Here is a 24,355-nt window from a genome sequence, read left to right on the forward strand (position 1 = left end):
CACCTGGTATCCTTTATTATCCACACTAGGAGTCTGTCTGAGCTGGGCCTCAAGCCTGCGGATCTCCTGCTGGAACTCATCCCGCTCGTGTTCACGTTCCACAGCCTGCTCCTATTATGGAAGGCAACAAATTCAGTGAAAGCCTGTCCGCTGCATTAAGCACCAACTTGGAAAATAGTCTATGACACTTTAATAACCTTGGAAAAACAATCAAGAAAGAATCCATGATATCCAAATGCAAACAAACCCAAAGATTACACACCAGTTTAATTTGTCAAGCCTCACCTCGATAAACTGCCTGTCATGTTTAAGCTGCTTCTCCAGTGCTTGGACACGCTGGTTGAGGTCTTCAGTGTGGGTCTTGTGGTGCAGCTCCGTCTCCAGGCCTCTGGTTTCCTGCTCCTCGAGCTCCCCCTCCAGAGTCCGGAGACGAAGGGACAGAGAGCGGTGGTCCTTCTCTGCCTGCCGCTGCAAGTCCAGCCTATCTTGGGACAAACGATCAGTCTCTGCCAACAAAGCTTGAAAAATAAAAAGAGGAATTAAAGTCAGTAAAATTGTTTTCAGTCAGTTAAATTCAGATGAATTAAAAAAAAAAAAAAAAAAGCAGAGGCAGAATATAAGTGAGGTTAAATACTGACAATTCAGCATAATCTGCCTTAAGAAATAGAACAGCAAATGACAGCACTCCAAGATGCTTTGCCACACGCTATTGGTAATTGCAATATTACAAAAAGCAACCTCACAGCACTGCAAATATACTGCATATTCATCCCCACTCCCTTCTCACACACTAATACTCCACTCTGACCCACAAACCTGCGTCAGGATCTAAATTGAGCCAATGGCCTACGGAGAGAAGACACGTCTGAGCACAGACATTATATAAGCGCACAGTGAAACTCGCTAAAGAGGTCATGTAGCATTTTATGCAGACAAATGATTTCATGTTTTTGTACTCCCCTCCACTAACCTTTCTCTCTCTCCCCAAGTCCAGCAGAGAGATGCTCCTTGTGTCGCAGGAGGATGGCATGCTCCTCAGTCAGCTCATGATGCTTCACTCTGAGAGTGTCCAGCTCTGCGGTAAGACCCTCCATCTGGTGTAGCTTCACCTTCAGGTCCTCTAGCTCCTCCACAAGCCTCTCCTCTTGAGTCTCCTTCTGCTGTAGCGACTCCTCTAGGGCTGCTTTTTCAGCCATGTAGCCTTCAAGAAGACCTGAAGAAATCATGCAAATGGTACAAGTTTATTTAAAAAGGGAACGACCTCAAACACGACTGAGCGTCACAAACGGCAGAACTGTTAAACTGTGGTGCAAGTGCTAAATGTGCAGCATAATCAGAAGACAGCAGCAGTATGCCAAACAAAGACATAGTGCTCACCTTCTGCTTTGTGAAGCTCCACCTGAAGCTGACTTTTAAGCTTGGCCTCCTGATCAAGCTGCTCCATTAGACGCTTGTGCTGTTCAAGGAGTTGTGCAGAGTCTTCTCTGCCTTGAGAAAACTTTTCCTCCAGAGAAAGATGAACACTGTGAGTCTGCTCCAGCTGGAGAAATGACCAGCATAAAATGATCAGACACCTTGCAAGGCTGTAAAACAGGAAAAAAAAAAAACCCTATGTGGAATGAGGAGCATCTCTACTTCCTTTACCTGCGTATTGGCTTGGTTGAGCAGCTCTAGCAGTGTGTCCACTGTATGTCGAAGTCTGCTGCAAGCACTTAGAGCTGCTTCTTCTCCACCAGGACTGATCTCACCATCTGAAACCAGGAGACTCTCACAGAGCAGCTGAGTGAGCTCCAATTCCTCTGAAGACAAGTCTGCAACTGAAATACCTACGAAAGAGCAAATTAAGTGTTTTTAACCAATTCTCACATGAATTACACTAAGAGTCATCCTTGGTTCATTTAGAAATAAAACAATTTTCAGTTAATCCCCAACAAACAAAAAAAATCCTAGCATTTATTGTAAAATTATAGAATACATCAGTCAGACCTGATTCTTGTGCCTCTTTGTTCACACTTGAGCTCCTTTGGCGAGTCGCCTGCTCGGACGTTTTGGCTCGGGCACTGATCTTTTGTCCAATCAGTTCTTCTGTTGCCACAATGCCGCGGAGCATCTCGATCAGCACCTGCCTCAGCTTCTCATTTGTACGGTGTAATTTGCATCTGGGTTAACAGGTACACAGAAATGACAACATTCAGGATTTGCGAAAGCTCAGAGCTGCTGCTTAAGATATGATTATAATAAATATTAACTACACAACTACATGCACACCTTTCCTCTTTAGCCATCTGTAAGTCATCAGTGAGCATCTTAAGAAGGTTCCCTCCCTCCTGTGTCTCTCGCTCCCTCCGTTGAAGGAGCGTGTCCATGGTCTCCATTTCTGCACGTTTTCCTTCCAGCTCTCCCTGCAGGCACCCGACCTCTGCCCGCAGCTGTTAAAACGAACAAAGATATCTTGTTAATTCTCCTTACACTTGTGACCAACCTTTAGTTTCTCACCTATGCCATTGGTTGTTTAAAACCTGTATGCAGCTGAAACCCAGAGAGGACAGAAGTAACAGACTGGGGAAAAAAAAAAAAAAAAAAAAAAAAAAGGGCATGGCAGGACCTCTAAACCCAAAACATAATAAAAAGACTGAAACACTGGTTCTGCACCATCCAAGTCTCTGATTAAAGCCTCTGGGTCTTAACAAGGGAAATGGGAAAAACCACAAAAACATCCAGATCCAAAAGCATAACACAGAAGACATTTACAAGGCTGAAGAGAAAAATACTCCTCATTTTAAAGTATATAATATCAAAGGTGTCTGATGTTAAGTACCAACCCAGTACGGTGACAAAATCCAACTTCAGGGTGTCAAACACTCAAAAGCTGGAAGAGTTTTCTTGCATATCTGTTGTAAGCGTCCTTACCCTTCCTTCCTCAGCCTCTCTGATCTCTCCCTCAGCTTTCACCATGTTTTCCCTCCCTTTTCCCCTCCGCTCCCTCCCACAACTGCATCTCATGCAGTCACCTGCCTCACCAAAACAATGCTGTAGCCATGACAACAGCCCCCTCCCAACCTCTCTTAAGCGCTCCTTTTTAACCTCGTGGGGGACACAAGTGTGGCCGTCTGTTAGTATCTCACTACAAAGAGTCAAGCTAGACAGGTGCCATGGAAACAAATATATGCAAACACCAATCAGTCATGAGACCGATCAGTTTGTGAAATCCAAGAACGGGACTGCAGGTTTTAGGAAATATTAATGCAGGTAATATTGCAACTGCCTTGTTACAACCCTAGAAGATAACCAAGACCAATAAAAAAAAAATAAAAAAAAGATAAAATAAAAAATAAAAAATAAAATAAAAAGTCAGTGAGGATAAATTATAAACCCCAAATACATAACTGAATGTTATGTGCCAGGACATGATTTATTATTATTATTATTGTAACTGCTTTTTGTAACTGTCCAAATGAGGTTACAAAAATGTGAGAGAGAAAAAAGTAAATTCCTGAAGATCAGGATGAAATCAAATACTTGCTTTACTTCGGGGGGGGGGGACACAAACAAAAAAAACAGAAACAAAAAAGCCAAAGCAAATGCAGTAAAACTGTTTTTCTGTTGATCTACTAATCGATTATTCGACTAATGCTTTTAACCTTAATCTGAAAAAACAAAACACCAGATTGGTGATTTTATTCATTAATATGTTCATCTTCCACAGGATACCATCTGATATATGGCGAATAAGGAAACTAACCCACAGATCTGCAGTCTGTATAACCATCCCTCACTCTTTGCTTTAGTTTCCAAATCATTGCATCTCCTCAGTCCTCTTGTGGACCCTTCCTTCAGTAAACATACAACATTTTTTCTGTCCACTTCACCCAGTTAGTCTTGCCTTCCCCCCCCTTAAGTAAAACAGCCATTGTCAACCTATCCAAGTTAAGACTTCATAGATATATTTATATGCATATATGTATGTATGCATGACTGGTACCTGGGCCACCACAGCATCTAGTTGCTGCAGCTGGGCAGTGAGTTGACTCATTTTCTCTGTGTAGCTCTGCTCTTTTTCCTCTTGTTCAGATGTGAAGCTCCGCCTCAGGTTTTCAAGCTCCGCCTCCTTCTGCTCTTCAAATTCCGTCTTCAAAGAAAACAATGATGTGTATAGATTAATTCAAAAACACAGAGCAACAGCTGAAGTACACAGTAGGTTCATTCATTCCAGAGATCTTTGGACTGACTGGCTTATAGCTGACAACTGGCTTGCACATTTCAGATGGTAAAATGCTAAAAGTCTGGAGGGGGGAAGGGGGGAAAAAAACAACTTCAGCCTTAAAACCTTCTGCATCAGGGGATAAAAAGCTTAGATCCATCCCATTTAGCCACTGTTCAGATGGCAGCAACACGAACACATGCACGACCCATCAGCACACACATTCAGAGAACAGACGGACACGAACACTTGTACATATATGATGGAGGGATTATGAGAAAACTGGGTTTGGATGAAGCCTCAGTGGGATAGAGTCCAACAGAAAAAAAAATATCCCTGGGAATGAACTGGTGCAGCTGAAGCTTAGAGAGGCCAATGGCATCACACACGCGCTCCAAATAATCCGGAGCTATTCCATAATAAATGTTTGAAACGAGTTAAATAAAGAAACAAATATAGGGATCATCAATGTATTTTCACAGAAACTGCTTATATGGAGAAACATGGCTACCTCAAAGTTGTTCAGCATTAATAAAGATCTTAATTGAAAGGATACTTCTAATCCTAACTGTTTCATCTATCCCAAGGAGTTTTTTTTCCTCCTCTTACCTTCAGTTGATTAATCCTGTCCTGCAGCCGCTCTTCTGATTGGACTTTGAGGAGCTCCACCTCTTCTAGGAAGTGCTGTCTTTGCCTTGACGACTCCTCTTCAAGCTCCCTGCGACATGCCTCTAGTTCCCGTGCCGAGACTCCCTTCAGCTCCTACAGTAGACACATGTATTTATTTAATACCGCAGTACTCAGTTAATCAGAAGGTCAAATTTTTAGTGCTTCGGAGAAAACAAAATCCAAATAAATACTCTGTGCCTCTAATAGACCATTATGAAGGATCAACAATAATTGAGTGTAGTCCATTCACTAATGGGCTTTTAGAGCCACCGAGACAAGAACCAACAGGTCACCGTTAAAACAACCCGCAATTTAGAGAACGGGATGTTAGTTCACGTGGTTTAAAAAAAAAAAAAAAAAAAAAAAAAAAAAAAGGAAGAGGATTTATGACAGACTGTGATGCACACACCTGCAGCTGGACTTGGTGCTGTTTGGTTAGTTGCTCTTTTTCAGCGGTGTAGGTTTGCGAGAGCTCCTGCAGAGCAGTGCTGTGTTGCTGCTCAAGCTCTAAAACCTGCAAAAGAAACCGATGCAAATCAAGTCCGATTTAGAGTCTCCTGGTACTTAATGCACAAGACTAAGTTAATCAGATGAAAACAAATCAAATTTGATTATCCAGCCAAACAAACTTTGCTCCAATGCTTTTATTTTGGATTTTAACAAATCAGTTTCATAAAGTTTTAATGGCTTCAAGCTATGAATAACTGCCAACAATCCCATTATATCATGTTTAAGCAGAGACCATCTGTTTGCCATAGTTACACATCTTTTTCAGAGATATTTGCATTAAAAATGAAAGGAAATCTGCAATTATATACTTATTGTTGTGACATTAAACCAGCCTAATAATGAGATGGTACTCAGCTATTTGGCTTTGAGACAGTGGAAAAACAAACATGATGTAGTTATCATGATGACTGTGCATGTACCTGGTTCTTGAGTGCTTCCAGGGCTTTGCAGTGTTCAGTATCCAAGGCTTCTTTTTGAGCAGCCAGTTGAGACTGTAAAAATAAAACATGAAGTTATTGTTTTGGTAAAAGAAACTTTTGGTATTTTTATTTGACGGGGGGGGCACGATCCCTACTCTTCATTACTCACTTTGTGAACATGGCTGAGCTCGGCTGCCATGGCTTTAAACTTCTCCATGTGCACATGAGCCAGTTCTTTCCTCAGTTCTTCCCTGATGGACAGCTGCTCTGCAGTATGACGCTCTATTACCTGCTTATGTTCTGAATTCAGGAAAATCAGATCTTCGCGATGTTTCTCCTCAAGCTGAGCCATTTCATCACGTAGTGTCTGCAATTGTAAAGGACAAAGACATTAAAATCCACAAACAAACAGAGAAACTGTCTGTGGCTTCCATCTCCTTACTTGCACTTCTTTCAGGTAGGTGGCCTCCAACGTATCCATGTTACTCAGCATCCTCTTTTCTAGTTCATCTTTCTCCTCCTGGTGTTTAAGAGTCAATTCAGCTTCCAAAGCCTCCAACTTAGCACGATTAGTCTCTTCAAGACGTTCAAGGTCTTCCTTTAGTTTGGAACTGAGGGATACTTCCAAGGCAACACGCTCTGCATTATGCTTACATTCAAGCTCGGCTGTTTTAGCTGAAAGCTGATCTTTGTGAGAGGCACAGAGTGAATCTAGCTCTGCTTTGTGTTTGGCATTGAGTGCATCCATTTTTTTGGAGTGTGTGTTCAGTAGCGTTGCCCTCTCATGTTCCAGCTCAGCTTCATATTTGTCCTTCAGCTCTGCCACAGACACTTCATATTTCTCGATTAAACGCTGCTCTACCGCCGCCTTTTCCTCTTGGAACCTGAATAAAGACATGAAAAAGTAACCAAAAAGCTAACATGTTTGAAGAGTAACTGAGACATTTCCAATACCATGTTTCAGTTTTTGATTTACTACCATGTGGCCTGAGTTTGCAGTGTAGACCCTCACAGCAGTACAGCAAGAGAAATTGTAATATTTTTTTTGAGTGTCCATTTCATTACAGTTTACCTATACAGCTGCAACATCATTGCTATAGCAACCATATGCATTTGTTCCCTCCTGTATAACCCGAGACAAGCCTGGGCATGTCATGTGTCAGCCTCAGATTCAGTTTAGTATCTAAAAGGGAGTCATTTCAACAACATCCAACAAACAACAAGAAAACCCTTCCTGCTCAAGGTGGAAACAAACTTGTTGCATCACTTGAAGCAGAAACACCCTTGAGTGCAGCAAGGCTAGGAAGGAGGAGATATTAGCAGCTGGTGATGTGTGGCCTGGAGATAAATAAACCAGTCCACCATGCGTCGCTGGAGCACTTGGTTGTACTGTGCAAATGGTCAAGTTATATTACTGGTGCGGTTACAAAAAGCAGCGCCTTAGGCAGCTTATCAAAAAGCTACAACCAGGTAAAAAACATTTTTCAGTTTATTACGTGACAATTTTGGGCAGCTCCTGAAGAACCCTAGGTTTATATTTTTCCCTTTATGACCAAAAATACTCAATATAATAAAAAGTTTCTTAAAATATAGCTTCAAACCATTGTAAAGGGTATTTCTCACTTATTATAATCATTATTAATTGAGAAAAAAAAATTCATACACAATCAATATGATTACCTATTTAATACACTCTGGATTATACAACTTTAGCTTCAATCAACACTCTTGAGCTCACCTCTCTCTGGCCTGGCACAGCTGCATCTCAACCTGCTCATGAAGCAGCTCTTTGAATTCTACAGACATGCAGTCCTTGGTCTTTTGCAGCTCTGCGTCATTGGCCTCCACTTTCTGTTTCAACAACAGAACCCGTTGGCCTAGAAGGCAGACATTAAAAACTCATGGAGAACCAAAAGGTAGATTCTGTATACAGTTTTCAAAACATGAGATCTGGCTAGAAGATGCAATTCACCAACATTTTTCTATAAATAAAAATTACACGAGTCCTAGAGATTCTTACTCTCATCATTTTCCAGTGCATCCTGAAGAGACTTCAATTTCTCCTTCTCCTCATGAAGCGCTTTTTCAAGCCGTGCCTGCTCCGTTGCCATCTCATCATGGTGTGACCTCAGGACAGAGATCTCAGATTCATACTTCTCCTGCAGCTCTTCTTTCAGCTTGTTCATATTCTCCTGTGCTTGACTCCTCTCGAGTTCAAGAGCTTCCTCAAGACGGGCAAGCCGCTCAGCAAACTCTTGTTTCATCTGCATTATATTGAAGGAACATTAAATAGCTGTTACTAAACCGAAGCTTGTCACTGTATTATGAAATCAGTATTTTCATGCAACTACACCACCTGCTGCTCAGTTTTCTGTTTTTACTGTGTAGGATAGTTTTGAGTATGAAGGATTACAGAAATACCTTCTGCATGTTCTGGATCTCAGCATCATGCTGCTCGGTGAGAGCAGCCACTCTGTTCTCCAGAGTGTAGATGATGGTCGTTGCTGTTTGCAGCTCCTCAGTGTGAGACCATATCCTGTGTTCCACTTCAGCCTAATTATAACAATAGAGACATTCAGATTTTGGGCCAAACAATGTAATCTCATTAATGTAATCTCTTTGTTATCTATATTATTAAGCCTTCTTCTCACCTCAACTAGCATTGCTGCCTCCAAATGGACTCTGGTGAGCTCTACAAAGATATTCAAGTTCATTCATTTTGCAACACACACAGAAAATAAATGAATAAAAATAAAAGTATGTGAAGGACCTTGCAGATGTCTGTCAGAAAGTTTGGCTCTGAGTTGCTCAAGGTCCAGAGCATGACGAGTTTTCATCTCCTGCAGCTCTTTATAGTAATGATCAGTGAGGTCTGCGCGCACCTGATGTACAAATTACAACATGCAGCAAGTTAACCAAAAACACTTGGTGACAACAAGCAGTCACACATTACTATGATATCACTTTAATAAAAGGCTGAACATATAAGTTGATGTCTGACCTTCTGCACCTCTTCCTCAAAGCAAAGAGTCAAAGAGGATCGCAGATTAGAAAGGTCCATTGTGTGTTTCGCCTCAAGCTGAAGTGTCAAACTGTCAAGCATTTCCTGGATGAGGCACAGGAAACAAAGCAGCCTCTCAATCAATTACACTTAATATGTACCGACTTAAAATTTAACTGACAGCAGTGCCCATTAAACATCTGCATCTCTTACCCGCTGTTTCTCCAGCTGAACGGTATCAGACAAAACGTCTTTATCCCCTTGAGCTTGACACTGAGACAGAGCACTGAAGCACAGACCAAAGACTTGAATATTCACAAAAACATTTGTGCAAAACTGCAAAGCATGAATCTTATTTTTATATCCAGATAAACTGAAATACCCATCATCAGTCATTTTAAGCAGAGAGTCCTCCAAGGCACCTTCTACCAGCTTCAGCTGTAGCAGAGCAATTTCCTCTTTGTGACTCTCCTCTGTTGCATGCAACCGCTTCTCAAAATACCTAAAAACAGGATGAGGGTAAAACATGACAGAGTAGAGAAATTAAGCTCAATTTAAAGAAACCCATAATTCAGATGTCTGTTTACACTAAATGTTAATATTCAGGAATAAATGCATCAAAAAAAAATGTGTGTTTTCAGGTGATTCTATGGTACCTCCTCAGGTTTTCTAGCTCGGCCTCATTTTGCTCTTTAATTTCTCGTTTCTGTTCATTAAACTCCATCTTTAGGCGTTCGATGTCATCAACCCGAGATGAGCGTGCAAGCAGCTGCTCCTTAAGCTCTGTAAAACAACAAACAGACATCTATCATTCAATCACTAAGAACAGGCATTGCTAATAATATATCATGTTTGTTAGAATGTAAAGAAATCCAGTGTATGAAAAAAAGAAAGAAAAAAAATCCAAGCTTTAGCCTGGTAGGCTTATTCATACCACCCAACTCCTGACGACTAGTCCTCATGCTCTCCAGCTGAGTCCACAGCTGACTGATTTCCTGATCCGAGCTCTGTTTGAGCAAGTTCTTCGCCTCCTGTAGCTGTGAAACCTGGGTGGCAAAGTTTGGAAAAATGTTTTTATGAAATTAAAAAAGAAAAAAAATGACCCAACAGGTTTTTAAGATGTCAATATGTTTCAGGAAGTAATTATTATATTAATAAGTTAGTGTGTAAAAATTCTGGATACTGAGAAAAAGAAAAAAAAAAGATTATCCTTTTTACTGTGACTTAAGACTTAGAAAGCTGCAGATAAAATGCATATTTAGGGTTGCAGTAGACCAGTAGTTCAAACTGCAGGGCATGCCCCTTTGGTGCTTGGATACATTTTTACCAGACTTTGTGGAACTGACCTGGGACATGCCAGAAACTAACCTCTTGTTGCAGTTGCTGCTCTTTCTCCTGTAGGTGGAGGACTTGCTGCTCTTTCTCCTGCAGCAGTGTCTTATTAGAAGAAATTTCCTCCTCCAGGGAACCTTTTACAACAACAACCAGAACAGAGTCGGCTTCACTCATCATTACTATGCATACATTAATGTAATACACAAATTCAAATCATAGATTTAGAGGACTGTGCAGCCTCTTTATGAAAGTGTATACTGTTGAGGAATATGGGAACTGTGGAAGGACTCACAGAGAGCAGCATCTCCCTCAGCCAAGGCTCGTTTCAGCTCCTCTAGTTTCAGTGTCTGTTCTTTACTGGAGGTTTGGAGCTCCTCTATCCTGGCTTGTGTCTCCTGTACCTCTGACTGTTTCTGGGACACAGCTTCCTGTGCTTCAGCGAGGGAGGCCTGGGTGCTGGTGAGTTCAGTCTGGGTGGCACTGAGGCTGTTCTGGATCTCCAAAAGGGACGTTTGAAAGTTTACCTCCATGGCTTCAGCATCTTTCTCCCACTGTGCTCTTAGATCCTGAAACAAAATAAAACCAAAATGGAGTGAAATAGAATAATACACACAATGACAAGACAGTGCATGTTTTTAAAAGCCACAGCAGTTTTTTGAATTATATTTTTATACAAAAGCTGCTTTTTATAATGAAATTTCACCTGTATTTCTTTGGCCTGCTTTTCATCCATTGAAGCCCTTTCCTGAGCAACACGAGTCTCCCACTGCTCCTTCATCTCTTCTGAACACACGAGAAACGATTCTTTAGAAACCGGACGACTCAAACAAAGACAGCTAAAGAATGAAGATCATTGAGCAGCTGAGATGATCTTGTGTGTAATCACCCATGTCTTGTTGGTGCAGCTCAAGCAGCCTCTCCTGCTGCTCCTGGTTCTTCCTCTTGATCTGGTCCACCTCTGACTGATGGCGAGCCTGCAGGAGTGCAATTTCCTGGTCAAATTTCTCCTGCATAGAGGCCTGGACCTTGATGAGGGCAGACGTCTGCTCCTGTTCCACGTTTTCTTGAGAGCGCTCAAGATTAGACTTGTGGACTGTGGTCAGGCTCAGACGCAAGGATTCAAGCTCAATGGCCTTTTGAGCCTAGAGGAATAAAAGCATAATGAAATGATGAATCTAAGTCAGTATTTAAGAGGACAATAATATATTTCACTGACTTTGGAATATTTAAAAAAAAATAAAAATAAAATAAAAATGAAGAGGCTGACTGAATGAATAATGTTTTGGCTTGTGCATCTGCATATAATATACCTGAACCTGCTGCAGTTCAGCCTGGTGAGCAGCCTCCATGCTCTCTCTCAGCTCCAAAGAAACCTCCGTCTTCAGCTGACTGACAACCTCATTGTGTTTGGCACTGAGCTCTGAGATCATCCGCTCGTGCTCACGTTCAGTTACCTGTCACGAAAGAAGAGCCAGAAAAAGCTAAAATGGCGCTCTTGGTGAATGGAGTCCTCACAGCAGTGAAGGAGTGAATTGCTCTGATACCTGTTTGATTAGACCGATCTGTTGTTTCTGTTCTTCCTCCATACTGGCCCGCTGCTTCAGCAGCTCTGTCTCCAGGCGAGTATTCAAGTCAGAAATCTAAAGAGTCATGCAGATTATATTTATTATTGCTTGCTACTAAAATTAACATTTAATCTGACTCTATTACAAATCCTACAGCAATTGATGAATCGCACCTCCTGCTGATGTTTCTCCATCAGATCTTTTATCTCCTGCTGATGAGATGCCTTCAGCTTTTCTGTAGCCTCCTCCACAGCCTGTGCCTGCTTTTCCAGGAGAGCCTTCACCTCGTCTACTTTCTCCTTCATTTGCTCCTCCAACAGATGTCTTACATCAAAAATCTCTTTGTCCTTCTCCATCCTCTCCTCCTCCCATTTTTCCTTCACTTCAGCCAACTGTGAATATAACTTTATAGGTTAAATCACTGCACATTAGCATTTCAAACTGCCTTGCATTTAAAGCATGGCGTTACGTAATCTCTCACCTCGACATCCTTGGCTTTTAGCAGCTTCTCAAACTGTTCAAGTTCCTCCTCTAGCACTTGTTCCATTTTTTTGATCTGTTCATCCATCTCTTCTTCTCTTCTGCTGTGCTCATCCCTCTCCTTCACAGCCTGAGCCCGATCCTCCTCCGAACAAGTCAGTTTCTCTCTCAGACAGGAGATCTGAGACTCTAGCTCATGCTTCTCTTTTTCAGCACAGTGCAGACTATCGAGGCTCTGCTGCAGCTCCTTCTCCAGCCTCTCCACCTCCGTTTGGACACTTAAAATCTGCACACGTGTCGTTTCAAGCTCCTTTAAAACTGTATCGAGCTCTGTAGTCCTTTGACTCAACAGCGTCGATGCAGTTTCGTGCTCACTTTTTGTCTCCTCGAGTTGTGACATGAGATGCTCATAGTTGGCCTTGAGAAAAGGAAGCCAGGGAAACTGTTTTAATTATTTATACAATAATTTTCTTATCAAGTCAAAACCTCCAATTTGATGTCTTAGTACTAATATGACTACTGAATCAGCTCCACCATTCCAACTTTGTTAGAAAAAAAAAAAAAATCTAATTGCTCAGAAACCTATTATCATCATATTTGAATGCATTGTAATTATTGCACACTTGTGGTACCGGCATACCTGTAATGTTTGCAGCTGGTTGTCATCTCTTAATTCTGTGCTCTCTAAATCTGCAGTCTGCTTTATCTCCTGCAGAGATGATACGAGCAGCTCCTGCTGTTTTTGATGAGACTGGAGTGCAGTTTCCTCCTCCTTTAGTTCCCCTACCAGTTTTTCATCCTCATCTGATGGAAAGGTACCAGATATGAGGAGGGAAGTTTCAGCAGAGATTTCAGTTTCCTTTACTGTCAACATTACTACATTCTCCTGCTCTCTTTCTTCTGATAAGGCACAGTGTTTGCTCCTAAGGCTGTCTTGTTCATAGACTTTCAAGTTCAGCTCCTCCTCAAATTGTCTCCTCATTTCCTTTTCGTCTTCGAGCTCCTGGAGAGCTTCCCTAAGCTCTTCTGTGACTTGAGCCCACCTAAAAAGACAGATAATAATAATAATAAAAAAAGATAACATTTATATCAATCTACAGTAAGAAATAAATGTAACCACAGCAAACCAGCTTACATTCAAATGTTTATTGTAAACTAGTGATTTATTTCTTAGAAATGCCTTTTTCCAACGTGGACATTTAACAATATTCACCTTGAGATAAATATTTATTATTAATCAAAATTAATAGAGTTATGCAATTTACTTTAGAAGTAAATATTACTGTATTAACACAATAGCAACATCATTGTTAGGTATAGAGCACAGAGTTGTTTTTAAAAGGACTTTGAATTAGTCATTTGATAAACGGCATGAACTTCATTACCTGCTCCTTGCCTCCTCAAGCTCTTCTGCACTCTTGATTACTTCCTCCTTTAGCACATTTAGATCCCTCTCCTTAAGGGCCAGCTCCTCACGGAGCTCCTCACACTGCTGACTCAGCAGTTCTTTTTCCAAGTTAGTGTCCTCAGACTGCTGCTCGGACACGTTACTCCTTTCCATCCTGCCCGAAGCGACGTTGTGAAGCCACTGAGGGTTGGACTCATCAGCCAGAGAGTCCTGTGGACTAGAGGTGTTTTGGCGGTCGTCGTGTTCTTCAATCAGACGTTTGGAAATTGATAACAGTTCTTCTCCAAACACATCACTATTTAGCTCAAAACTGAGAAGACACAATGACAAAGAAGATTAATATATATAATATAATATCTACAGCTGATAGATAGTGCAACAATAACAGCTGCTCTCACCTGCGGTCTGCAGATATGTCCAGCTGACTGCACTGGTCAAGGTTCTCAGTTATCGCTGAAGACTGCAAGTGTGCAAGCGGAGCTGAAGACAAGTAGCGCTCCATCAGAAGATTTCCAGACATTGATTCATTCATACTGCCCTGGTCAGCTCCACTTTCCAGATTAGCCTCGTCGATACTGACAGTCTCATCAGAGCTAACGCCAGCTTTTACCTGGTTCTGCCAATTCTTAGACGCTTTGAAACCCACCACCTCCTCCTCTTTCATTTTTAGTTCTTTCTCCCTCTCTTCCAAAAGCTGCCTGACTTGCTCGACCTCCACTGTGTGCTCCTCTTTGAGCCTTTTCATCTCCTCCTCAAGACTCTGAAAACAAAGGGCAGAGCTAGCAAGCTTCTCACTATAACTCTTCCCTGCATCTTCCTCCTCCTGAAGCCTTCTCCTGAGCTCTTGCAGTTCTATGTTGAGGACCTCTTTCTCCTCTTTGTATTGTTGCATCTCAAGGCACTGACTTTGAAGTTGGCTTAACTGGAAATGAAGGTTTTGCAATTCTGCTTCCCTTTCTTTTCGCTCTCCTTCTCTTTCTTGCTTCTCATTCTCCAGCAAAGAAAGCACGTGCTTGTTTTTCTCCATCTCCTCTGCTAGTTCGCTACATATTCGCTGGCCGTTTCTTCTTTCTTCCTCCAGCTCGGCTCTCAGCTTGCACAGAACAGTTTCTACATCAGTTTCACCTTCAGCATCAGACTGCGAGCCAGAACTTCCTGAGCCCTCTGATGGCGCTTCCTTATGACTGATGTTTGGCTCTTGGGAGGACGGTTCATGGTAAGGCTGCTGAATATTAAGGGCTTCAGTTCCTGACAGATTTTTGATACGTAGAAACTCCACACTGGTCTGTGTGACAGACGAGAAGACATTCAAGCAGCAGTTGTTGTGCATGAGCAACGAAGCACAAATAACAACCACAGCCACATTCGGTTTGATTGGCACTTACCTGCTGGAGCTGCCTCTGCAGTGCCTGAAGCTGTCCAGCAAGAGACTGTGCCTCCACCTGTACCTGGTCTCTGCTGGCCAGTGCCTCCTGCAGGTTGGAGCTGAGTTTGGCAATTATTTCATTACGCTTCTCCACAGCCTGCTGTAGCAGCTGCAAGCAGGACAAAAGTATGTACCGGTATTAGTTTTACGAGCAATCAAACACTCATAACTTCACACACTTCCATTAGCTTTTGCAGAACATATTATCAAATGTCCAGCATGCATTCCTACTTCCAAATTAATTTTCTATTTTTCCCTCTGTGGCTGGCCAGAAAACAGACTAAATACTTCAAAACAAACAATTTATATGCAAATTACAACAACAAATGAAGCCCACAATCTGGTTGGAAGAATCAAACCATTAACTTACAACACCTTATATACAGAGAAAACATCCCTAATTTGAGATTTAAATACACAGTGAACACGTGAAACACTACGTGCCAAAGACACTAACCAGATTCCTCTGCATACAAAGCTTCACATTAGACCAACTGTGCTGCTTTTTCAGTCCAGAGCACCAAGCAGCCATGCAGAAGAGGAGACTTGGTACAATCCCCCATGGGAGGTGATGACACAGAAATCCAAACAAACAGTCCTCCTCACACGCATAGCAATACCATAACAAGACTTTCATTGTCTTAGTGAGCAAACAAAGCATCAGGACAAATTAAACACATCCAATTCCAATCACACAATGAAACGGATTTAGATAACTGCTCAGTTCTGAGGTTACTGTGTGTCAATACAGAACTTAAAAATGTGAGCCCAAGTAGATTACAGTATTCATGACAAACCCCCATCTTGTTTCTCCATTTCCAGTTATGCTTCAGCCAGCTGAGTTTAACATGATGATGAACTCCAATCAAACGGCTTACTTACGGATTACTGAATTATGCCATACAAGACAAAGACATGCAAATTTCCTGACATGCTCCTTGGAACTGCACTAATAGATGCAAACCAGCCAACTTGGAAACTGCTTCAAGAAGTTAACTTGCGCCAAATATGGAGACAAAGACCTTTATGTAATTAATCCAATCAGCACCAAGACATGGGGGGGGGAAAAAAAAAATGTTTGCAGAAGTACGGGTCAATTCTGATAAACCTAAATCACTCACGTTTTTATAAAGCCATTCACACCACTTGTTCAACCTCTACAGCTCAATCCAGGGTACAGATTTGGTCAACGTCTCTGGCTCATCTCACGAGAACAAATGTAAATCCTCTGTCCTCTCTAACAATAATGACCTACGCTCCTTGATTTTATTCTTCTAAACAAAACCAGCTCCACGAGAGAACCCATCTATGGTATTCTTGAGTTTTCCCCCAGACACACTTTAAAAGTTTGACATCCTACAGCAGTCTCCAGATACTGGCTTTGTATACCTTGAGCTGCTCTTTGCCAGTAAGTGCAGCTAACTCCTCTTCTCTCAAGTCATCCACAGGGGACGGGCTATGCTTGGGGGTGAGCGGCTGATCCTTCGCTTCGTTTTGCCGAACCTCTGGTTTCCCTGACATTTGAGGCTCCTAAAGGATTAAAAAGTATTAGAATTAAAGTCTAATCTTACCAGAGTCCACAAAAGAAATGTCAGGAAAAAACACATGTGCTGCAAATTTGCACATTTAATGTCATTAGTGAACTCTGCCTTAGTAGGGGGGGGGAGGAAAAAAAAAAAAGCAGTTAATCCTGGCCAGGTTGTCATGGCAACATGGCCTACAGGCAATGTGATGGTTAGTGACCCATTTCTGTAATGTATGTTTACAGACAGGGGGCATAGACCACTTGTTGAAGCATACAGTGAATAAACAAAATTAGACAAACAGGGGGGGGGGGGGGGGGATAATTAAAATTATAATCTTATAATCTTATGCTCCCTACATATCAAAATTACTTCAGTGTTTGTAACTATTATTGACGACCTCTCTAGGCAATTGGCGGCATACCTCATGGTTGGTGCTGTTGTTATGCTCTGTAGCACTGGCTGATGGAAGAGCTGGTTCTACGTGGTGATCTTCCGTCGAGCGGTCATTCTGCGAGTCAACCTGGCCCTTCCTCTTCTGCGTCTTTTTCGCCGCCCCCGCCCCGTCGCTTTTCGCCCGCTTCTGTCTGAAACTAGCAAGCTGCGCAAGAAGGACAGCGAGAGGTAGATGGACACGTACGTCAGCACCAAAGAGCACCACCACACCATCAGCATGGTGAACCTCAGGGGTTGAAGGAGAAATGAGGTCAGAGTCCAGATTTATCTCCTCAAGGTAGGGAAATGTATACAAAATGAATCAAAACCAGACAAAAGTCATCATGTGAAGTTAGTGATAGTCCACAGTGTAGAAAGGAAAACCCCTCGTCTTGATGAGTCAGTTGTGCAGCAAAAAAAGCCCAAAAGTAATCCCAAAACTCAAATCCAAAATAGACTACACCATAGCCTGACAAGGTATCCAAGTTCAAAATGAAGTGAGGCAGCTAAATATTCTCAAATCTCCAGAGAACAGGCTGATGAGAAGTGCAGATTTTACATTGACACACAGTGGACAACCTCTCAGCAGAACAGAAACAGAGCAAGGTTTAAAAAAGGACACGCAACTGTCACTTTGTATTTCTCAGCTTATCAAAACCTCAAAAAAATAAATAAATAAATAAAATCACAGATGCAGCTTTTTTTCCCCCCTATTTTTTTTGGAAGGGTCTCTTAAAGTCCTCTCTGTAGCTATAAAAGGAAAAGTATATCGAGACTAAACCTGACAAGAAAAAAAAATGCATAATTACATTAAAGCTACAATATTTATCTTAAATTCCAGAGGGAACAATTTGATAGAAATTCACCTCGGTCTGTTTGACTGCAACACACCCTCTCCTCTGTTCACTGCCTCTCTCATGCCCCGTCTCTCTTCCTAAGCAGCTTAAATCAGATCACGGCAGTTCACATTGTGACAGAGACCCTCATAGAGCTTTCCATCAATATCTGACAGCAATTATTGACTTCCTTTCTTGCTGCCTGTCAGACCTATCCATTCTTCCTCATCGGACAAGTTGCTCTACTGTCCAGATATAGATCTTGCAGTCTGCAGGCAACAGCGCAGTCAGCCCAACCTTTCATCCAAAAACTCACTGCCAACAGCCAACATCCGAAGCAGAGGGATCCACAAACTCTGGGTAGAGGATGGCATGTGTCTAGACTAAAGAAAGAAGGTGGAGACTGGGACATGCATTCACATAGAGAGGAGGAGACAGAACTCTATGTGTGGCAAGCAGCACTGGAGTGTGCATGCTCAATTCAATTTGAGATTACATGGCCCTGGGAGACCTACTTGTTGCTTTATGTGATGACTCACAAGCGTGATGCATAACAATATCGTGTGTGCATGTGCATAAAACCTTGTTCTGATCACATGTTCCTTGACTACACTGCCACATTGTAGGTTCTGCTTTATAAGCAGCCTGAAATGCATCCATCACTGTACAACCTCAGTGTCCCACTCTCCTGAAAGCAGCCCTTTATCAAGTTAAGCACCCTTAAATGTTTTCCTACCTTAAATTGTCAGCTTTCTTTCCTTACTTGCTTAAAACCGCACCCATTCTCCATCCATCACCCTATTCACTGCCTCCGCTTACCACAAAAAGAAAAAGAAAGGGAAGGGAAAAAAAGCCCTCAAAGACAGCAGGATGAGCTGTGTTTAGCCCAAGGCCACTTCCGCCCTACTGAGACTGACTAACAAGCTGGCTGAAGCTCACTCTAGTCAAATTAGATGTAATTGGACTGCTGAAAGCTGCTACAGTGTTCTCAACAATGTCATCATTGGTCAGGAGGGGACTGCTGTCTCCAACAAGGGGTTAATTTGCTGTCCAGGTTGGTGATTGTATCAAATTTGTGCCACGCTTTTAATGCCAAAGAGAAATCACAGCTTACCGATGCCACAAACATAGTAAAGGCAAAAGACAGCACTGCATTACCATAGCAACACCATTCGTGTGAGACACGCGCGCAACATCCTCCACCTCACCCAATCTCATGGGTGCACTGCACCACCTGATGGCCTGTAACTAACATGACAGCATACGCAAGGTGCATGGCTATTTTAGGCATTCAGATCATGACTGCAGGCAGATTTCCTTTCAGATGCTGTATTGTTTGAAGAGCAATATACATTAAAAGGTGACAGCGATTACCCCACGGCGCAGAAAAATAAGAAAGTTGTGATTGATCACTCAACAGAAACAAAACAAAACAAAAAGAAAAATCAAAGAAGAAACAGCCACAAGCCCACAAGTCATTGATTTGCTCCTTCATCCACCACTTTCTATACTTACATTCTGACTCCGAGGCATGGTGGAAGATTTCTATAAGGAATATAAATGTTGTAGTTGAGTAATTTTTTGTTATTATTATTTTCCCCAAAATGAGTTCCATTACAAATTATAGATGGATTATATCATATAACACATGCAGTGTAAATGGCTATCCTAAAAAGGTGACTTAGTTTCATACATTCTTTCTAGACTACATGGCTTGTTGTCAATGTGGGACAAGCCATTTTTGACTACTAGGCCATTAATAATATGGCTTCCCATTAAGGTGAAATCAGCTGCTTGCCATTTCTACTTGTAAACACCAGAGGAGTCAATTTCAAAACTGATGAGGGCTGAAATTTTTTATTTATTCTTTTTTTTGCTACTTTGGGGCTTGCTATAACTAAATGAAGCATGCATACTGCTCTCTCAGAAAATCCTGGAGAAGAATGTCAGACCATCAGTTTGTGGTCTGAAGGTCTGACTCACTAGTTCTCACCAGCACAATGACCTGAAACACACCAGCAAGTTCACTTCTGAATGGCTCAAACAAAACAAAATGATGGTTTTAGAGGGACCTTTCCCATTAAGATGCTTTGGCATGGGATTAAACGGGCTTTTCATGCTGCAAAACCTCTGAATTCACACAATTCCACAAAGAAAAGTGGCACAATATTTCTCCATAGTGATGTGAAGGACTCATTTCCAGTTATCGCAGATTGCAGTTCTTTCTGCCAAGGTTGGAGCAACCAGTTAATAAATTAAATCATTTAAAAACATTTTGCATTTACTCGGTGGTGGCGGGGGTCTTTGGCTAACATTAAAATTAGTTTGATCTGACATGTATGACAAGTTTACAAAAGAATGAGAGAAAAAAATTATTCTTCCTGATTTTTGAGCACTATGTCACTTAGATACAAGTAAACAGTACTTGTTTAGAGAGCTTAGTGGGGGATAGGCTCACATAAAGTTTTGCCACAATTTTGAAACACAGATGACTGACTTAGTGAATAGTTAACTTTGGAATTGAGGCTCTGTTATAACCACTGCATAAGTAAACCCTTTCAGTGAGTAAACATATGATGTTGATTCACGTTGTTTAGAGCTGTAATGGCCTGTGAGTAATGTGCAACCTGCATTCTCAATAGCAAAATAAATCAAGCAAGTGCCACAAATCTCCCACCGAATACATCTTCACTGCACACGAGTTAAAGGCAAACTTAACACATATGTCTAAATAAAAATGAAGGTTATTTGCTATGGTCAATGGAACAATCACATATGCGTTTACTGCTGAACTACCAAGTAACTTATATGAAAACTGCCTTCATTTACCAGCTGATTAACCTGCTTCATAAATGATGTTACTCTTCGCTTCTCATATTCTACGCCCAACCGCGGGAAATACATGGCGAGAGCCTAAAATTTAACATTCAAAGGTAATTCAAGCGACAATAAATGTGCAGTCATTTTGGTGGTGAGTGTAGTTAGCAATGGATAAACGCAGGGCTAATGACAAAAGAGTTTGCTAAGTGCTAGCATTCAATATTAGCATGCGTTACATGTTAGCAACAAACCTTAGCTCTCCCAGCTTCTACCTTCCTCCGACGTTCATCTTCATCCATGACTCGATCGAAATAAACGCGTTAACGGTTTAGGACATACGTCCTGATTTCACTGAAAATAATGCTAAACCTTCCTTCAAAGAATAAGTTAACCCTTGAACAAATCTTTACATGCAACTGTCAACAGACAACATTGAGTATGGCCGCCAAGTCAACGTAGCTCCGCCCTTATCGAGTTTCCCTTGCCTAACTGCCCAATCAATTAGTTACTTTCCTCACCTTCAGCCAATTAAATTCGTGTTGTTTAAAAATAAGTTAAAAGCACCGCCTACTGTATATAGCAGTCAAAACTAGCACTCAGTTAACCAATCAAATTGCTGCTTCAAGCCGCCTACACTGGATTGACGTCTCTTGTAGCCAACCACAGTTAGCTCATACAAATCATACTCCTGTCACAGCTGGATGACGAGTTTCTCATTTAGGGGGCGTTCGCAGTGAAGTACGCAGGTTAAAAACATGAGTACCGTTAACATTATATTTATTAAAAACGCAAAGCAACGATCTACAGTTTATATTAATTAAAGATTGGTGCCTAATGTACTCAAACAGTGCGTTTCCGTTTATTAGGAGTCAATGATTGTGCCACGTTAGAAAGGTTTTGACTATACCCAAATGAGGTGAGCATCAGCAGCAGCCAGCACTTAAGCACTAAATCCATCCAACAAAGCCCAGTAATAATTCAGAACCCAGCTTTAGGCTTTTGTATGTGACAAATCAAAAGAAGAATAGGACACATTTAATGTTTTTATTGTTTGAAGGTTCTCTTCACTGTCCCACCCTTAGTTTTTTTGGCAGCAGAGAAACCAGACCAAGCAGGTAATGCAAGTCATAGTTAAGTCCAGTAGTAATAAACAGGTGTGTCCCATGGCAGCTACTCTGTGGCTTTAGTTTGTCTGAAAAAAAAGTCTGAGTTACTCCAAATGCCACGACATGAAGTACAGTTTAGCTAAGTCAAGTCAAACTTTATTTGTATAGTACATTCAAAACAACCTCAGCTGTCGAGAGCACTGTACAACTTAAACAAAATAGGCTTAAAATATAAACTCACATAAAAGTCACAAAATCAAGCTGTAAGTCTGTGTGATTATTACTTCATAAAAAATATATTGGAACAACTTGAATTTGGATTTGGATGGAAGTATTTCTCCATGCATTCTGATGAAAGTAGGACTTGTCTCTTGTATTTCAACCTTTTATTTTTATTTCATATATTAGTCCGACAGAGAACCCATAGCTTTTAATGATCAGAAACATGGCACGAGTCGCATTTCATCAGTGGTCCTCACCATCCACCCACAGTACCCACCCATCTCCATCAACCAGCCACTGGTCTGCCCTTCCTGCCCTCTCTACCACTACCTGTCCCAACTCAGCCTCCTCATGTACTCCAGCAGACTATGAGATACAGATCTCATAACACCCCAGTGCCCCCCTGTTTCTATTCGGTCTGTTAAGTGTATTCAATATTGTTCTCCTCCTCCTGCTGCCTGACCCAACCTGACCTATACTGCGTACAAGATTGCACGGATTAGATTTAAAATGCTCTGGTAAAATCCCCAAGTAAAGTTATCTTTTTACCTCCCTGCATTATACTATATCCCAAATCCCATATACACCAAAATAAATTGAAAATGTGCAGTTTGATTTAATCTAGTGTTATATAGGTTATTTGAGTTTTAAGACAAGGAAACGGTATATATTTTTAAAATAAATTATTTATCCATGTGCTTCTTGTAGTATTTTTTTTTTTGCGAGATTTGTTAATTTGTAAAATTATTGGTTATATATGAGAAAAAGGACAAACCACACGATACTTTTGACAGGGGTGACGTTTCTTGGCACTGCAACTATCGCAGCACCCCGTGGCAAGGCAACTGCAGCTTCCTTGGATTCTTCTCCTTCAGTCCTGCCCTGCAAAACAGTCATCACAAAGGGTGTGTAACAGCACTGCTTATGTCATGTATAGCTACAGTATATGTTTGGTACTGTTTGACATGGTGTAGCTGATGTTGACACAAAAAGCCCAGATTGATCAGACCATGATGCACGACATCATGCTCCAAGCCATACCTCCCATTTCCGTGGCCGTGTCATCACCTGGTGGGCTCAGTCACTGTGCTTTTCACACTACATTTCTCAAGCATGCAAATAGACACAAACACCTTGACACATAGAGACAAAGTGAAAAAATGGCTACACTGTTTACCAAATTGACATTTTTTGTCTCATTACTTCCAGGCAAGTTACCATGGATATCATGTTTGTAAGACCTGATTTCAAAATAAAGAGTGTGGCTGTGCATCAACATCAGCATCACTGCAGTCTTGCCCCTAGATCACCGCAACTGCCTCCAATCCGCAACCATACATGCTCATCAGCCACCAGCGGTGATGTTTCTCACTGCTGCACATGTAGAGACCTTCATCTTCCTTTGATAGACCCATGAATCGGTGGTCCTCCTCTTTTCTCATCTCAGCCTTGCCTCTCTCTCAAACTTCGTCTTCAAGCCGCTCAACCTGAGCTGTCCCTCTGATATACTCATTTCTGATCTTGTCCATTGTGGTTACTCCCGCTTAAAATCTTAACATCTTCAACTCTCCCACCAGCTTGTCCTGTCTTTTTGTCAGTGCCACCATCTCCATCACAGCAGGTCCTCAGTTCATGTCCTGCGCCATCTTCACGTACTTCAAGACTTCCTCATGCAGTGTCATAGTTCCTCTCTTGGCACCCCATCATATCTTGTTTTCTTTAGATCCACAAAGACCTAGTGCAGTCCCTTCTGACCTTCTCTGCACCTTCTCCATCATTACTCTCAAATTAAACGTCACATCTGCTCTTTCCAAAGCCTGATTGTTGCTTGCCTGAGCGTCATCTCTCTTCTTAACCCAGCTTTAACAACTCATACACTTAAATTTGTGGTAAGGCTCATCAATGAAAAAGTACTTCTTCAAAGTTTTCAACACATTGTCTTCACTCATTCATACCAATTTTGTCTTTATAATTAATCACCCTAACCTGCTGCACATCCCTTCCAGCCAATTAATACAAGTTATTTTCTCCTTTGTCAGTGTCCATGCTCATATAAAACGTCCAACAAGCCTTTTTTCCCTTTGCCACCTCTCTCTTTGTTTTATACATCGCCTCCCAGGACATCTGGCTACTTGGAATGGTGACCATTCCATTTTTTCTTTGTTCTTCCTTTGCATATTTCCTCATTCTACACAGTCTCCTTGTCTTCTTTCATCTGTTCAGCACTGGATCCAAATGACTGATCTTAAGTAGACTTCTTTGAGAGAATAGATTTGCTGCACTTAGGAAAACTATCTTAAACAAAACTAATAAAAGGAGAAAAAACAGGCAACTTAGAAAAAACTGCTCAAAGCAGCTTGTAAGAACTATATGACTGAAGGTTTAAAACATACATACAG

The 24,355-nt window shown here is 41.5% G+C and overlaps 1 protein-coding gene across 3 annotated transcripts in view; it reads right to left on the minus strand.

Moving 5' to 3' along the window:
* Nucleotides 1-21,082, minus strand: part of pcnt (pericentrin) — a 33,715-nt gene extending 12,633 nt beyond the window's left edge. For 2 of the 3 annotated variants that reach the window (XM_005723727.1, XM_005723725.1), the window contains exons 1-39: nucleotides 20,880-21,082; nucleotides 19,324-19,353; nucleotides 16,962-17,138; nucleotides 16,404-16,544; nucleotides 14,974-15,123; nucleotides 13,987-14,873; nucleotides 13,566-13,898; nucleotides 12,821-13,223; nucleotides 12,182-12,598; nucleotides 11,874-12,092; nucleotides 11,680-11,775; nucleotides 11,446-11,589; nucleotides 11,022-11,277; nucleotides 10,839-10,918; nucleotides 10,428-10,701; nucleotides 10,169-10,269; nucleotides 9,735-9,846; nucleotides 9,457-9,583; nucleotides 9,183-9,302; nucleotides 9,014-9,086; nucleotides 8,801-8,905; nucleotides 8,570-8,681; nucleotides 8,451-8,491; nucleotides 8,221-8,352; nucleotides 7,820-8,063; nucleotides 7,538-7,676; nucleotides 6,242-6,683; nucleotides 5,969-6,166; nucleotides 5,800-5,871; nucleotides 5,280-5,384; nucleotides 4,811-4,963; nucleotides 3,983-4,129; nucleotides 2,269-2,429; nucleotides 1,987-2,159; nucleotides 1,645-1,826; nucleotides 1,378-1,540; nucleotides 971-1,213; nucleotides 286-518; nucleotides 4-111 (exon numbers count right to left, since the gene is read on the minus strand). In XM_005723727.1, the coding sequence (XP_005723784.1) occupies nucleotides 4-111; nucleotides 286-518; nucleotides 971-1,213; nucleotides 1,378-1,540; nucleotides 1,645-1,826; nucleotides 1,987-2,159; nucleotides 2,269-2,429; nucleotides 3,983-4,129; nucleotides 4,811-4,963; nucleotides 5,280-5,384; nucleotides 5,800-5,871; nucleotides 5,969-6,166; nucleotides 6,242-6,683; nucleotides 7,538-7,676; nucleotides 7,820-8,063; nucleotides 8,221-8,352; nucleotides 8,451-8,491; nucleotides 8,570-8,681; nucleotides 8,801-8,905; nucleotides 9,014-9,086; nucleotides 9,183-9,302; nucleotides 9,457-9,583; nucleotides 9,735-9,846; nucleotides 10,169-10,269; nucleotides 10,428-10,701; nucleotides 10,839-10,918; nucleotides 11,022-11,277; nucleotides 11,446-11,589; nucleotides 11,680-11,775; nucleotides 11,874-12,092; nucleotides 12,182-12,598; nucleotides 12,821-13,223; nucleotides 13,566-13,898; nucleotides 13,987-14,873; nucleotides 14,974-15,123; nucleotides 16,404-16,544; nucleotides 16,962-17,138; nucleotides 19,324-19,353; nucleotides 20,880-20,927 (7,341 nt within the window). In that variant the 5' untranslated portion in view covers nucleotides 20,928-21,082. The remainder of the gene's footprint in view (nucleotides 1-3; nucleotides 112-285; nucleotides 519-970; nucleotides 1,214-1,377; nucleotides 1,541-1,644; nucleotides 1,827-1,986; nucleotides 2,160-2,268; nucleotides 2,430-3,982; nucleotides 4,130-4,810; nucleotides 4,964-5,279; nucleotides 5,385-5,799; nucleotides 5,872-5,968; nucleotides 6,167-6,241; nucleotides 6,684-7,537; nucleotides 7,677-7,819; nucleotides 8,064-8,220; nucleotides 8,353-8,450; nucleotides 8,492-8,569; nucleotides 8,682-8,800; nucleotides 8,906-9,013; nucleotides 9,087-9,182; nucleotides 9,303-9,456; nucleotides 9,584-9,734; nucleotides 9,847-10,168; nucleotides 10,270-10,427; nucleotides 10,702-10,838; nucleotides 10,919-11,021; nucleotides 11,278-11,445; nucleotides 11,590-11,679; nucleotides 11,776-11,873; nucleotides 12,093-12,181; nucleotides 12,599-12,820; nucleotides 13,224-13,565; nucleotides 13,899-13,986; nucleotides 14,874-14,973; nucleotides 15,124-16,403; nucleotides 16,545-16,961; nucleotides 17,139-19,323; nucleotides 19,354-20,879) is intronic. The other variant, XM_005723726.1, reaches the window with a different exon arrangement.
* Nucleotides 21,083-24,355: the final 3,273 nt, after the last annotated feature.

Source organism: Pundamilia nyererei, unplaced genomic scaffold (genome assembly GCF_000239375.1).
Source record: "Pundamilia nyererei isolate P.nyererei 1_Seehausen unplaced genomic scaffold, PunNye1.0 scaffold00010, whole genome shotgun sequence".
In the NCBI taxonomy this organism is placed as follows: domain Eukaryota; kingdom Metazoa; phylum Chordata; class Actinopteri; order Cichliformes; family Cichlidae; genus Pundamilia; species Pundamilia nyererei.